Source organism: Tarenaya hassleriana, unplaced genomic scaffold, assembly GCF_000463585.1.
Source record: "Tarenaya hassleriana unplaced genomic scaffold, ASM46358v1 Cleome14, whole genome shotgun sequence".
In the NCBI taxonomy this organism is placed as follows: domain Eukaryota; kingdom Viridiplantae; phylum Streptophyta; class Magnoliopsida; order Brassicales; family Cleomaceae; genus Tarenaya; species Tarenaya hassleriana.
The window spans coordinates 173,440-189,836 of record NW_010964598.1 but is presented as its reverse complement, the minus strand read 5'-3'; the positions used below and the strand labels follow the sequence as shown (position 1 = coordinate 189,836).

The following is a 16,397-nucleotide window of genomic DNA, read 5'->3' as shown; positions in this document are numbered from 1 at the left end:
GATTTTCTAAAACAAATTTTGCACTTCACGAATCTTTTTTTAGCATATGATATCCGGATTCATGTCTAAATATTGCACCAAAGAGATAATCGGTTGATTTGTACTTTCCCCATACTCCTCTCCAGATAAAAAAGAAATGCTTCTTCGTTCATTTTTGTATATAGTATATTTTTTATTCTCTGAAAGAACGTATGACTCATTGTTACTATATTGAATCTTGTGACCATGTGACCATGCAACCATGTGACCATGTGACTGTGTGACCGTGTGACCATGTGACCATGTGACTGTATGACCGTGTGACCATATGACCAGATGCCCATGTGACCATTTCTAAATTTAATCATTGTCTATTATGAAATATGAACCTGTGACCTTTGACTGTATCACCTGTGACCATGCAACCATATGATCTATATGATTCTGTGACCTTGTAACCTCTCCGATTGTGACCATGGGATCTAAATCCTCATGTCTTCTATACATCTATCCAAACATCAACACATATGATATTATAACCTATATGACTGTCCTAAATGACCTCGTGACCCAAACTGTCCCATTTAACTTGATCTTAACTATTTCACATCTCAATTGATTACTTGAATGCAAACCCAATATTCTACTTTGAAATCTCCAAAATTTTAAAAAAAACCCTAAGTTTTATCAGTCAAATCCCGAGCGACACTTCAACTCAATAATAACAAATTTCAAAATCCAACAAATCTGAAAAGTAGTGTTTGTTAACCTACCACGTGTTCATCTAACTTCAAAATATACATACGTATCTTATTCTCGATCGAAGATGATGAAGAAGATGAGTACAGTGATGATTTTGAAGCCATATTCTTCGTCGTCGTCGTTACTTCTTGTTTGAATCTCAAATATAATCGGAGATTTGAAGAGAAAACATAAATTTATGAGAGAAATCGAGATTTAAGGCACAAATCGATGAGAGATTGAGAGTTTTGAGAGAGAGAGATGAAATTTAGGAGAGAGAGATGAAACTTAGGAGAGAGAGATGACAGATCGTGACTTAGAGGAAAGAGAAGAGAAAATATTTTTTTTTTAATTTTGAATTTTTTTAAATTGAAATAAATAGAGGGTTTTTTGTCTTTTCATTAATATGTGAGGATTTTATTGTCTTTTAACATGTTGAAGAGTGTTTTTTGTATAATTTTTTGTTCTGAGGGTAATGTTAGAAGTACAAATAGCATTGAAGGGGTATTCCAGCTATTTCCCCATTTTAATGCAATATTCCAATGACGTAATCAATAAATATATATAAGCAAGAAAATGAGAAAACTTAACTTACAATGGGTAGGGTAAGAAACAAGCTAAAACTATGGTTAATACATGGTTACGACTTTACGGTTCGGTGAAAATGTTAAAAAAAAATAAAAATCGTGAATTATGACGAGGGATGATGACCATCTTCAAATTAACCAAAATAAATAGGCTTGAAATAATTTTGTTTCAGTTTTGTAACTTTCCAAAGAACATGAAAATGTTCTAAACATTTAGGCATGCATAACCATAAAACTATAAAGATGAAACAACCAAAATAATTTCAAACCCATTTGTTTTGGTTAATTTGAAGATAGTTAGCATCTCTAGATGAAAACTCGTCATAATTTACTTTTTTTTTACGTTTTTATCGAACTGTAGAGTGTTATAAATAAGTTGTTTACAAGTCGTAAATAAGTTATTTTATAAGTTGTAAATAAGTCATTTTGTAATTTTAAACAAGTAGCAAATTGTTACATTATAAGATAAACGCCGTCTTTTTTAAACTCATGTTGATCGTTTCACACATATTAACCCAATATCCAACGTGTAAATTATAATTTTTTTAAATAACTCAGTATCCTAGACCAAAGTCCATATTAATTTCGAGATCGGAAGTCAACCATATGATTTTTAATTATACGCTCCTTTCCAAATTCGAGATTCGAACTCGGAATGAGACAAACGCTTTGTACCCGTCTCACCGGTTGAACTAGTCATGGATAAATTGTAATTTTTTTTATTATGTATGTTTTGTTGTTTGTCACTTGTAGAAGACTTAAGACTTAAGACTTACGAGTACGATTTGTTTGTCATTGATATTGTCCACTTGTCCCATGTGTTGATATTTTCCTTGTCATCCTAATGCCCAATATGTCAGAAAAATTATACTTTTATATTTATGTTCGTCTTTTCAATATTTTTATTCTTTTTATTTTGATTTAATGATTAATTTGGTTAATTTGAAGAAATTCACGTATATTTTATAAACTTTTTTATGTTGAAAAGTTTAAGATTACATATATACAACTTATGTGTCACAACATTATAACTTATATGCTACGATTTTACGACTATTATGACCCTTTTTTTTACAATTTATCATTTATAAGTAATTTTGATTTCATTATACTCAACTAAAGTTTATTTAAATAAAAATATATTAAATTTTAAAAAATCTAGAAATAATTAATGATTTAGACAATTAATAGTGAAATTAACCCAAAATTTTACAAGTTAATGTCCATATCATTAAAACTTATTTAAATGAAAATTTATTGAATTTTGAAAAATACATAAATAATTAAACAAGAGAAACTTACATATTTAAGAGAATAAAAGAAATGGAAAAGATAATTTAACAAAAAAGGAGACAAAAATATTTAAAAGGGAAAATTTTTATAAAGTTTTAATAAAAAAAGATTTAATAAAAAAAAGGAGAAATGATGATAAAAATATTTGAAAGGGAAAATATAAAAAATAAAAAATATAACAATGTAAAATATAAAGATATAACAAAGAAAAAATATTAACTTGCATATTTAACAAAAAAACAAATAGAAAGAGATACTTGAAAAATAATATGAAGATTAAAAAAACAAAAAGTAATATATTAAATAAAAAAGATAATATCAAAAGAACAATATTAATTTTGAAAAATAATTAAAAAATTAGAAAAAAAGTATATATGTAATATGTCTTATTCTTCAAAAATACTAATTTATTAAGGATAAACTTGACTTTTCCTAATTCGTTATATTCTATTGATGAGGTAGGGGTGGACATAATATTCAAAAAATATAAACTAATAAGTTATTCGATTTGTATTCGAATAGAAAATTCGGATATATGGAGTTCTAGAATCGGGTATGAATATTAATTTCAAAATATTTATCAAAATCGAATTATCCAACATATCTGTATTTTTTAAAAATATAATTAAATATATCGGTAATTTGATATGGATATTAAAGATGATTAATCTTTATAAGTTTTTCATGAATATTCAAGATATATTGAACTTTATGATGCTTAATCTTTTAAATATGGAGGTTTAGAATATTTAATCTTTTGAATTTTGAATATGTTTGTATTTGATACTTAATAATTTTAAACTTTGAATATCATTAGTATTTGATAAATTATACATTTTATTTGCATTTGACTTTATTTTGTAATTATATTTTTTATTTTTTCACAATTTAAGTCGGATGTAGAGATTTGCAAATATCCACGGTTTTTACAGATATCTATCATTGCGGATATTCAAAAAATACGGATTTGATAGGGATAATAAAATTGAATATTTGTATGGATCAAATATGTGTAAAGATCATATATATATAAAAGTACAGTTTCGTTTAACGGAAATATGACACAATGTGAAGGGTTACAAGTAATAAATTCTTTTTATGAATAATGTCAAACGTTACAATGAATTCTCTCTTCATTAATTCTCCATATATCAACAAAAATATCAGGAAAGGAAAGATATGATGTATTGTATGAAAACTATATTCATTTATTAATTTCTTCCGCACTTTTAAACAAATCTTATAATCTAATTAAAAAAATTAAATTTTAATATGGGATACAATTTTTTTTCATGTATGAATAATGAATAGTCATAGTAAATACATTAACTTACATTAAATTAAAAGTTTTCTGATTTTTTTCATATTTATAATAATTCCATACATTGATGTATTAGGAGATATTCACGTATATAATATCATTTATGTATTAAGAATATTCAAGTATTCACGTATATATATAAATCAATCACTAATGTACTGTGAATATCATTTATTATTTTCTTTAAGTTAATGTATAGAATTAATTCTTGAAGTTATCTATAAATAGGTTAGGTTTTCCTCTTCAACGTTCATAGAAACAAGCACCTCAGTTTGCAATTTTATCCTCTGCAGTCGAAGAGATCAAAGAAACTCTGGAGATAATACTCCGTTTCCAAGCATGAGTTTTTCCCCCCTTTAGTTTCCAAGCAAAAATGCTCTGTTTCTATTGGTTCATTTGCTATTTATTATTGTTATCTAGATTGATTTTCCAACCCTAAAATCTATTGCGGCCGGTCACAGCCGGTCGGAAACCCACCCCCCACCAGTACCATGGCCCTTTGATAACACGTATTTTGTATGATGTTTTGATATAGGAAGTCTAGCGTATTTCACTCGGTTTTACATATTTGTAGACATTCTAGGGCACATTTGGCTTCGATATTGGTTGGTTGTGTTCTTTGGTGTTTAAACAGGAATCCACACATAAAGAGAGCAAAAGGAGTGAAAAACATGGATTGCAGAACATCGCGGACGAACCGGGAACATTTGTTGTTTCGGAGAAAACGTGAAGCTCATAAACGTCAGATCTTGCAAGTCCGATAACTTTCACTCCACAAGTCCAAATCATATGTTCTCTACATCATTGGAAAGCTCTCTTCGATATCTACGCATAGACGTAAAGATCACCCAAATTCGATGTCGAAGCAGGAAGTTATGAGCAAATTCATGAAGTCCGTCAAAACTGCAATGTCACACGATCGTGTCACTTGTGTAGACACGATCGGGTCACTTAAAATCCGGAAATTTTCCAAATTTGCCCAAAAAAAAAGAAGGGATAATTAGGGTTAGCCTCCAAAGTCGAATTCATTCAGACTTTTGACAGAAAACATACTCTAGAGCACACAAAAAGAGGGAGATTATCAAGAGGCAAGAGATCGGAGTAGAAGACGGAGATTACGAAGCCGGGAAATCGACTAAGCATTCTTCCTTTCTTCTATTTTACGAGGTTTTGTGTTATTGATATGAACCATGTCACCTCGATGTTTAGCGAGTAGTCCCCTAGCTGTAGGTTAAGGATTTGCTATGTAGGGATCTTTGGTTTTTAATTCCAGACTTTTGGATTTGTTTATTCCATTCAGTTTATTGAATTGTTCTTAATGCTTTTGATCTCGTTGGCCACTTGGTTGAATGAACTTAGGGTTTTAATTCACATAGACATATAGGATTCTGATCTGGAACCAATTCAATAAATAGAAAAGGTAACACATCGGGAGATAGGTATTTGCCTAAGAATTATGATAGTGTTCATTCATGTATCCAGAGTTTTAGAGTATCTAATCGGGAGATTGGTAGGATTAAACTTGGATAGTGAGATTAGACTTGGAAGAGTTGATCTCTATCTTAGAGTTTGAATTCCCTGAACTGGATAAATAAACCATTAAGTTTGCATCTTTTGAAAGATCCTTGCATGTAAAGCAATCCTGAAGCCTGCAGTGTTCATCATTCATAGTTTACAGTTGTTTTATCGTTTGTTTTGCTACGTTTTCATTCCTACATTGTTTTCTTTGGATTTAGATTTAGATTTGGATTCAATTCCGCTGTCTACTTTTGTCCATGTGTTCGACCTTAGTTACTACAACTGGACCATGCACTTGCGGTATTTGTTGAGTCTAGGATAATATTACTTGACCAAATTTATATACCTAGATTTGCGACATCATCCCTCGTCTCTGTAGTAGCTCCGCTCCTCCCTCACCAGGGGTCTTGGGCCTGCCTCCATCCCTTTCCACGACATCACCCCTAGTGTACGGATCGTGTGTAGTAACTAGGGTCGAACACAGGGACAAGTAAACAACTGAATCAGATTCCAATCCAAATCTAGATCTAGAGAAAATATGAGAATGATGAGAATGTATCAAAAGCAAATAATAAAAACAAATGATAAACTATCAATGGCAAAACACTGCAGGCTTCGAGATTGCTTTACATGCAAGGGTCTTTCAAAAGATGCAAACTCAGTGGTTTATCTATCCGATTCAGGGAATTCAAGCTCTAAAGTACAGATTAACCCTCTCGAGTCTAACCTCACTATCCATGCTTTATCCTACTAATCTCTCGATTCAATAGTCTAAAACCCTGGATGCATAAACGAACGCTATCATAATCCCTAGGCAAATATTCATCTCTCAATGAAATACCTGTTCTATTTATTGAGTTATTTCCAGGTTAGAATCCCATATGTCTATGCGAATTAAAACCCTAAGTTCATTCAATCAAGTGGCCAACAAGATCAAACACATTAAACACAACTCAATAAACTAAGTAGAATAAATAAAACCACAAAGTCTGAAATTATGAACCAAAGATCCCTACATAGCAAATCCCTAATCTACAGCAAATGAATTACTCGCTAAACATCGAGACGTCATGGGTCATATCAATACAACAAAACATCGTAAAATAGAAGGAAAGAGGAACGCTTAGTCGATTTCTCGACTTCGTAATCTTCGTCTTCTACTCCATCTCTTGCCTCTTGATAATCGCCCTCTTTTGTGTGCTCTAGGGTGTGTTTTCTGTGTAAAACTTGAATTCTTTTCGACCTAGAGGCTTTCCCCTCTTATTTCACTTCGGTTTGGGCAAAATTGGAAGTTTTTCTGAATCTGGGGGTCGAACCGATCGTTTCGCCAAAGCCAAACCGATCGATTACACTTTCTGAGCAATTTTCCAATTTTTGCGATGCCGAACCGATCGTTTCGCTAAACCCGAACCGATCTTGTCGTGTTTCTGAGCAGTTTTGACAGGCTTCACGAATTCGTTCATAACTTCCTGCTCCGATATCGGATTTAGGTGACCTCGATGTCTATGCGTAGATATCGAAGAGAACTTTCCAATGATATAGAGATGCATGATTGAGACTTGTAGAGTGAAAGTTATCAGACTTGCAATATCTGACATTTTCTGAGCTTCACGTTTTCCCTGGAAATACTCCAAATGTTCCCGTTTTGTCCGTGATGTTCCGTAGCCAATGTTTTCCACTCTTTTTGCTCTTTTTATATATGAAAACCTGTTTAAACACCAAAGAACACAACCATGCAATATCGAAGTCAAATGTGCCCTAGAATGCCTACAAATATATAAAATAGAGTGAAATATGCTAGACATCCTATATCAAAACGTCACCCAAAATACGTGTTATCAATACTTATCGAATTAGGCCTTGAAATTCATTTCCAAGTGAAAGGTCGGTTGTATCGAGTTTTATTAGAGTATGGGTTTGGTAAGTGATACTTTATTTGAGACCGAAACTCTTATCATAGGATGATTTATGAGACGATGATAAAACTTCCACATATGCGAAACTAAGTCAATTCATTCATCGCATAATCAAATAATTTAGGACGTATTGTGGAGGATTAGATAAACAAAATATGAATGATAAGAATAATAAGATCTAAATTTAACAAAATATTAGTCAAACTAAATGAAAATACCAAGCTAAATGAGATCCTAACTCAAATTTATTTAAATTAGGAATAGATTGATTTCATATGGATTATTGAACCAATGTTATTGTGATAAAATATATATATCACAAAAACATATTATATAATTTTTATTTTTATTTTTTAGTACAAAAATGATTAAATATTACTTTGTAATATTATAATATTATGACTTAGATTGGCAAATAAAAGAAACATTATTTATGTTGTATTTTATTAATCTGGTTGAATTAAACAGTTATTTAGAAAATTTAAATATAGGTGAAATTGTATAGGTTTAGTATTATACCAATATTTTATTTACATAGATTTATAATTGCATCATCATACTTTATATGTAAATAGATTAAATTTCTATATAAGAAAATTTTTATTCTTGATAGAATGTATATTCTTTAACAAATAGTTTTTTTTTTGTAAGGAGTATCCTGGATCGATATCCAAACTAATTCCGAGATCGGGAACAAACTATTTAATTGGAATTACACTCCCCTCCTCAACTTGAGCCTCGAACTCAGGGCAGAATAGACGTTTTGTGTATTTGTTTCACCGGTTAAGCTACCCAAATTGGATTCTTTAACAAATAGTTATATGTGTAATCCATTCTTAGAAATTGAGAAACCATAAAAAAAATATATGTTCTTATTTTATTACTTAATAAACTCATATCTGATACATATTTAATAAATCAACTATAATATCAATAATATAGCTTTTGTGTTATTTTTAATTTCGAGATTCGCAATCTTTCTTTTTTAAAAAAATATAAAATTATACAATATAATATAAAGTTAACACAAAACTTAAAAATATCAACTAAATCCATAAATTTTACTGTGATCATTAAGGTTTTAATTTTTAATTTAATTATACAAAATCACATTTTAATTTAATAATTTAAATTATAAATTTAAAAATAATATATTATATTTAAAACTAATAACATTATTTAAAATCTATATTTATTTTTAATTCGTACGATATAGACGGATGAATACATTTGTTATATAAACATAAAAATTGTGTCAAGTCTCTTTTGAAAAAAATACATCATTCCATTAAAAAAACATAGAAGTTGTCAAATCTCTTTTGAAAATCTCGTTTTGATTTAACATTATGAAACTTTTTTTATTGTCATTTTTTAACGTTAAAAAAATTAATAGTTCAATTTTTTTAAAAAATTTTTCTTTTCAAAAATACTAATCCAACCCTTAATTTTATATTATAACATACAAAAATATAAATATAAACATTTTTCACAATTATTTTTTGAAAAAAAAAGATACGGTTATCTCAATATTTTTAAAAACTATTTATCATTTTGATTTAAAATATGAATTATAAATTCAATAAGAAAATATAATATATTTAATTTTAAAACTAATATATTTTTTAAAATTATACGTAATTGCAGTCTGCGCGATGTGCACGTGTTGAAACCTAATATCTAAAAAATGTCAGATATCCGATCCGTGTCCATCCATATCATGAGGTATATAAAAAATTGGTGTGACTAGAAATGCCATTTGCCAAGTTTTTCGAACCGAATAAAAAAATAAATGAAAAGGTTCGTAATAAGTAAATAAATAATGTAAAATTAAAAAGAGTTTATGGGTATTGGAACCAAATTAATAAATATGGTAGATTCGTCATGGAGGGCTTTTACCCTCAACCAAGAAAAAGCAGAGAATGATGAAAGTGTTATTGCCAATGGAAACTACAGAAGAGTTACTCGAACGAAACCAACAGCGGGGCTTAAATCCACATAATCCAAAATAGGGGTTTCTGACCATCTCGAAATCCTAAAACCCAGAACCCGGGAACGATAAAACGAGATCAAACCCCTAATCATTGACAGAGCGATAGTACGAGGAAAACTCACCGTTCTGGAGGTAGAGAGATGCATCTTGATTTCGTCTAGGGTTTCGCACTGGCCCTCACGGTAGCCTCCAAGTATCCACCATGAATGTTGAAGGTCAAAGACTCGAGCCCGAACATTGTCTTCTTCTCCAGTTCTCCTTCCCCTTCAGACAAATTTCGAGGCTTTCAGACCTCGGAGATTGTCGGAGAGATCTGAAGAAGAGAGAAGTCGAAGAGAGAGATCAAATGCTCTTCAGACGACTTTGATTGAGAGATTTGTTTCGTAATTGCACAGCGGTCATGGTATTACGAAACTACCCTTGAACAGATGGGAATCAGTTGTTTCAAGTTTGAACCGGCTTATTAAACCAATAAATATATTTAAAATTCTTATTTATATCAGGAAACTATCAAACAATAATTACATAATTTTATTTCTATATAATTATATTAAATATTTAACGTTTATATAATTTTTAAAATGTTAAAACCAAAGCATATATAATTTTCATAATTATTTACGAAATACAATATTTTAACTATTATGAAGCATTATTAATTTTAAAATATAAATATTTTAATATGCCGGTTTAACATTTTGTTACGTTTGAAAATGCATTAATATTTTGAATATGTATGTATTTATGTAAAAATAATTTAATATTTGTTTTTGAAAATTTTTAGAGAAAAGTGGGTCGGTCCAAATTGATCTGAAAAATGACCAGATTGGGGTTTGAATTTATAGATTTGAAAAAATGGGGTTTTTGGATTGGACTCAAGCCAAATTTTCAACTTGGTCCAATTAAGCCCGACGAATTTTGGATCGGTCCAAAAACCTGAATTAAAAAAATGGTAAAAAAAAATGATTCAAACGAAGGGAAAAAAAAACAAATCCGGATCAGACTTCGGATTTGATTTTTATAGACCGAAAAAATTGGGATCAGTTTGAATCCGATACTTTTGACCGAATGTGGGGTCGGGTCGACCCGACATCCTTGATCGGCTTCCATGGATTGGAAACCAATATGGGCTTTGTGAAGTAGTTGAGGCCCAATATATTAAAGTGAAATGTCATGTAACCAACGAAAATGGGCCGACGGTGTTACAGATTAAACCCCCAATATTTTTGTTATTTTCAAATCGACCCAATATATCTTGGTTGATTATAAAATTAACTCGAATAATATATAATGATATAAATTTGAACTTGTATGATTTTGAAAGTCAAAATTCAAATTCGAAGCGAAAATTAAAAACAAACGAGAATTTATTTGATATATAAACCTTTTTATCAGTAAAAATTTTATTACAACCGGAATTTGAATAGAAATCGAATCAAAACGATTAGATATAGTTTTTGCAAAATCGAAAAAACTCAAACCTGGAAATAATCGAGCCAAAATTTTTGAGGAAAATGTTACAAAGTTTTAATCATTCGATCGCATATATTTTAACATATGAATAAGATTATTGGTTCAATTATTTGGATTTTTGTTTATATTTCAAGGATATAGTTTTTGACCATATATTACTTACACATCCGTGACAATTAATTTAGACTATGATTTTATTATATTTTATTTTTAATTCCGAGAAATATTTCCAGTTTATTCATATATATATATGACATTTTTCATTTTCTCAAAGAATCTTCGTTACACCTTCCAAGAAAATAATAAATAGATTAATAAAATTAAAAAAGGGAAAAACACAAATAAAATCTTAAAACTGCGTTATGGGAAAGCATGGGCCAATGGACCACCAATTGCATCATTATCGGGTTTTACTATTTTTATGCAAGCATATCCTATAGAATCTATGGCATATATATGGTATTCTATAACCATGACAACATGCAACGTTAAAAACATACATACATACATACATACATACATACATACATACATACATACATACATACATACATACATACATATATTATTTCGTCGAGAAATGTTCATTATCACAAACTACATGCAGCCCACGAAACATTTTTGTCCTTATGATTTTCTTTGGAGGAAAGTCTTTGTTTTTTTATGAATATAATATATATAAGAATAATTCTACTCTATTTTTTGAAAATTAAAAATATATAAATAGATAATATATCTAACACATAATATTCAGATTCTGGTCTGGGTTTACCCATATTATTTTTTATAAAAAAAAAAGAAGAAATTTTGGAAGATATATTTCATTCCACATAATATATTTTTCTTTTGTTTTCTTCATCTCCGTTTGCTACATACACATTCGTTATGTGGATTTGAAATACAATATTACCAGGCGAACATAACGGATTTCTATTATATTTTTCAGTTATTCAGAATTGTTTTGTATTTATTTTTTTAAAATCACGTCTATATTCAATTTACTAATTAAATTTTAGAAAATTATATCTAACCAACTTAGCAATAAATTCTATTAAAATATATATAATTTAATTCCATTAAATTATATATATATATATATATATATATATATGAATAGAAAATATAAGAAAGCTAAACATAGATCCACACGGAAAAAATTATCATTTCCAACGAATTTTGTATTTTATGACGGAAAATATCCATCATCCTTAATTGACATTTTGTATGTTCTAATTAAAATAATTATTTCTGTACGTTACGATTTGCAGAAAGACAGCTTCGAAAGTTGAATGTACTTTTTACTTTATCCAAATTGTGCATTTATTAAGAATCCAAATAAAAAACAAATAAATGAATTCAAGTAAATTAAAAAGAAAAAAAAAAGGAAGAAGAAGAAACAAACAAGTAACCCATTTCTCATTTCTGAATTTTATTTATATGCTTAGACCCTGCATTTAAATTCACTTACACATAAAAGCCCAAAACTTTTCTCTGTGGACAAAAAAGTTGTAAATTCATGAAAATATAATATTTATATGAGAAAGAAATCAAATAAATTATTATTTTATGCTTGATATTCCAATAAAGTATAAAGCGTCATAAATATTGAATAATTACTTTATACTATGTAATCAACAATTTATAAATTAGTATTAAATTGGTAGGTAGATATAAATTTATATCTAATAGAGAAAAACACGGTTCAACATATCATTTCTAAACATATTTGTAGTTTACAAAAAAAGTTAATTTCCAAAATGTTATAGTTTTCAAACAAAAATAATTTGGTAACCTTTTAAAGTTTTAAATTATTCTATGTTTTAAAATTAAAAGATAGAAAATTCCAGATAAATCTATCAATTTGCTAAAAAAATTTTAAAAAAAAAATACATAATTTTGTCAACTTTTAAAAAATATCTCAATTTGCAAAATTCTCCAATTATAAATACTGTCCAAAAAATTTATGTAATTGCATCGCATCGTTAAAAGGTACTATGTCACTAATTAAAAAAATAATATATATATTTTTAGCATTTTTAGTATATTGATGTATTTATATGGAATTCCCCTTAAAAATATTTTTTTATAAACAATGTTTATATAACAATAACGATTTTCGGTAAAAAAAATATCAAGATAAAATATTTTTATTTATTTTTTATTTTTCGATATTACCATTATATTAAATTACATAAAAAATTATATTAAAATAAGAGAATCTGGTACACAAAACACTAAATTTTGCTAAATATGCATATACAATACTGTATTTTTCCAATTAATATCTAAATTTTCTGATAGTGTCATAAAAACATATCTATTTTTAAAATTCTTCCAAATTGATCGTTGGTGGAATTTCTAGTCCGTTTGTAACGGCTACTATTGTAAAGAAAATGCGTGTTTAATCCTACATCCAAAATCTTAACTCAATCTTTTTATCATGTGAATTTTAAGCGCATTAAATTTCATTTAGAACAAATATGAAAATATTTGAAAATATAATTTTTTTATGATAAGTAGAAACTGTAAAACAATCAAATTTTAAACTTTTTTCATAAATATGATCACAAGAAATTTAGTACGAATTATTTCCACTAATCTAAGATAACATAACACAACGGAATCTCATGTTTGGAAAATTTTTCCATTTAAAAACAATCCGACTTTATATATTTTCAATTTTGAAGAAGTTTTCATAATTTCAATATCCGGAATAAAACTCCCAAATAACTTCACATTTGTTCTTTGGTTATGCATCATTGTCAATGCCCTCCACGACCATTTTTTGAATAGTTTTAACTTTTAACACCAAATCGAATACTTTTGTATTCAATATTAATTTTTAAAATAATATACAATGAAATTTCCACTCGATCCAAAAAATTATTCCTTTTTTTTTCAAGTGATTTAAATTTAATGTATTTAGATTGAAACATGTATTATAATTTTAAAGAATATTCGAGTGCCTTCATAATAGGCTCGGAATGAACAATCTATTTGTTTGTTCCCAAATGTATAACAATATTAAAAGAAAGGGTCAAAAACATAAAATCTGGAAACAGTTGTTTGTTTTTTTTTCCCTTTTTGAAGAAATCCGCTGTTGGAACAAAACAGCCCACAGAAAGTATCCCAGACGGAAAATGGCCCCTGGTTTCTCTCTCTCTGCCCATAAAGAATCGAAGTTGACAAATCCGCCTCCATTTATATATGCACCGTTATCTTCATCCCTTTCGTTAATCCCAACACTGTTTCTCATCTCCCTTTCCGGCGGCGCATTGTTTCTCAGGCGTTTCCGACGTAGAATTCGTCAGTCCGCTTACGTATTCTGCAGCAATCTGCTTTTGGAACTCCCCTAATCGCACTGTTTTTCAGCAGTTACAACTGTTGTTCTTCGTCTCGTGCCCTGTTATCGAGAACCCAGATCGAAATTTCGGTTCTTTCTTCGATTTTCTGCGACACCCGTATCGTATGAAGCCTGAGTTTTTCAGGGGATTTAGGGTTTTTTGAAGTTTTTGTTCGGCGAATTCGCAATCTGAAGGTGAATGGGGATTGGGACAGGACTGGCTGGTCGAGTAGAGAAGGAACTCTCGGAGCTTCCGAGGAAAACGATTCCGAATTCCAATGCGGAGATTCCGGTGATCAACTCCGCCGCAACCGCCCTTTCCGCTCCGGCGAATCCGAAGAATTCGCGTAAGAAGCTTCGACGGCGGAGCAAGAAGACGGCGGTTTCTCCAGTTCAGAGGTTGTTCAACACTTGCAAAGAAGTGTTCGCCAATGGCGAACCCGGAATCGTCCCCTCACCGGAGAACATTGAACGACTACGAGCTGTTTTGGGTAATGCCATGTTCTACTCAGATTCAATTGCAAAACATATAACGTGGGTTGAATTTGATTTTGCTCTGTGATCTGGGGTTTCTGGGTTGAAGCCAACGGGTGATACTTCTCTTAAAAGTTTGAAACTTTGGAACCTGAACATTCATGTAGATTCTCCTTAATGTATGTCTGAAGTTATAAATCTCTTGACTTGTTCATGTGAAACTCAATTTCACAGTCTTTTTTTTGCTGGTAGCTTTACCTTTTCAAGAACTTAGATTTCTGGCTGATGTAGTTGCAATGTACGTGGAGATACACACACACACACACAAATATATATATATATAGTGTTTGCAAACGCTGATGTATATCGGTATGGTCTCGTGTAGATGAGATCAAACCTGAAGATGTTGGGGTGAACCCTCAAATGCCATATTTCCGTGCCAAAGCCGGAGGACGAACTCCGATAGTTACTTACCTACACATCTACGAATGCGAAAAGTTCTCGGTATTCAATCTCTTCTTCACCCTCCGCAGGTTTTAGAATCACGCCATTTGATCTGAATTTCGTGAGTGTTCATATCGGTTCTTTTCCCGGTTTTGCAGATGGGAATCTTCTGCTTACCCCCTTCAGGTGTCATCCCTCTGCACAACCATCCAGGAATGACGGTTTTCAGCAAGCTTCTCTTCGGCACAATGCACATCAAGTCCTATGATTGGGTCATCGACGCTCCCCGTAAATCCTCGCCCTGAATCCCTTCACCGATACATATGTGTTCATTACACAGACATTGTAGTTGACAGACGTGATTCTCGAAAAAACTGCAGATCCTAGCGAGGATACCCGATTAGCCAAAGTGAAAGTGAACTCCGACTTTGTAGCCCCCTGTGATTCGTCCATCCTCTACCCAGCAGATGGAGGGAACATGCATTGCTTCACAGCACAGACGGCCTGTGCCGTTCTTGACGTTCTCGGCCCTCCGTACAACGACCCGGCTGGGCGCCACTGCACTTACTACTTCGATTACCCGTTCTGCCATTTCAAAGGTACAGCAAATTCCTACTAAAACAAAGGGCATTGTTTGGAAAGGTATGAACTTCTGAAGGTTTTTGTTTGGGGGAAATGCAGTGGAAGGGATAGAGGTGGTGGGGGGAGAGGAGAGGGAAGGTTACGCATGGCTGAAGGAAAGGGAGGAGAAGCCAGAGGATTTGACCGTTGTGGCGATGATGTACAGTGGACCGGCCATCAAGGATGAATGAGAGACAAGTGTTCCTACTTGCTTTGAATTGTCGTTTTGCTCTTCTTTCTTCTTCTTTTTTAGGGTTTTTCTTTTGTTTTGGGGAAGGAGATAAAAAGGAAAGGGAACAAAAATGTTGTGTTATTTGGGTTTTGTGTATATAAAAGCGGCAACTCAGAGAACGAGAGAGGCATTTGCCTTTGTAAGTGGAACGAAAAAGGACTTAGTGATAGAAAATAGGGATGGACGTTTCGCCTTTTGGTTTAGTATTCAGACGATTTGGTTCAAAAATGATATTTTCGGTTTTATAAAAAGTTTATGGCTTCGGTTTAGAACGAATGTTAAATGGTTTGGTTCGGTTTTAGTATCGATTCAATTCAGAATAGTATCGTTATATAAATATCAAATAAGTATCAAACTATAATATTTATACATACTAGATAATAATTTGTGCGTACCGACAAAAAAAATGTTTAAATTTTTTAAAAATTATATTATTAATTTTAAATATTTAATATAATATATTTT

General features: G+C 30.7%; 1 protein-coding gene across 1 annotated transcript; it reads left to right on the top strand.

Moving 5' to 3' along the window:
* The first annotated feature begins 13,952 nt into the window (after positions 1–13,952).
* On the top strand, positions 13,953–16,165 carry LOC104808022 (plant cysteine oxidase 2). Its single transcript, XM_010533503.1, has 5 exons — positions 13,953–14,652; positions 15,021–15,139; positions 15,238–15,367; positions 15,460–15,678; positions 15,761–16,165. The coding sequence occupies exons 1-5, from the start codon at positions 14,361–14,363 to the stop codon at positions 15,889–15,891; spliced, it is 891 nt and encodes a 296-aa protein (XP_010531805.1). The 5' UTR covers positions 13,953–14,360; the 3' UTR covers positions 15,892–16,165.
* The last annotated feature ends 232 nt before the right edge of the window (positions 16,166–16,397 follow it).

Excerpts from the sequence above, each read along its gene's own strand:
- LOC104808022 (XM_010533503.1), top strand. The coding sequence starts at position 14,361 with ATGGGGATTGGGACAGGACTGGCTGGTCGAGTAGAGAAGGAACTCTCG. Across the intron at positions 14,653-15,020 it reads ACGACTACGAGCTGTTTTGG|ATGAGATCAAACCTGAAGAT; the intron begins GTAATGCCATGT and ends GGTCTCGTGTAG. Across the intron at positions 15,140-15,237 it reads ACGAATGCGAAAAGTTCTCG|ATGGGAATCTTCTGCTTACC; the intron begins GTATTCAATCTC and ends CCGGTTTTGCAG.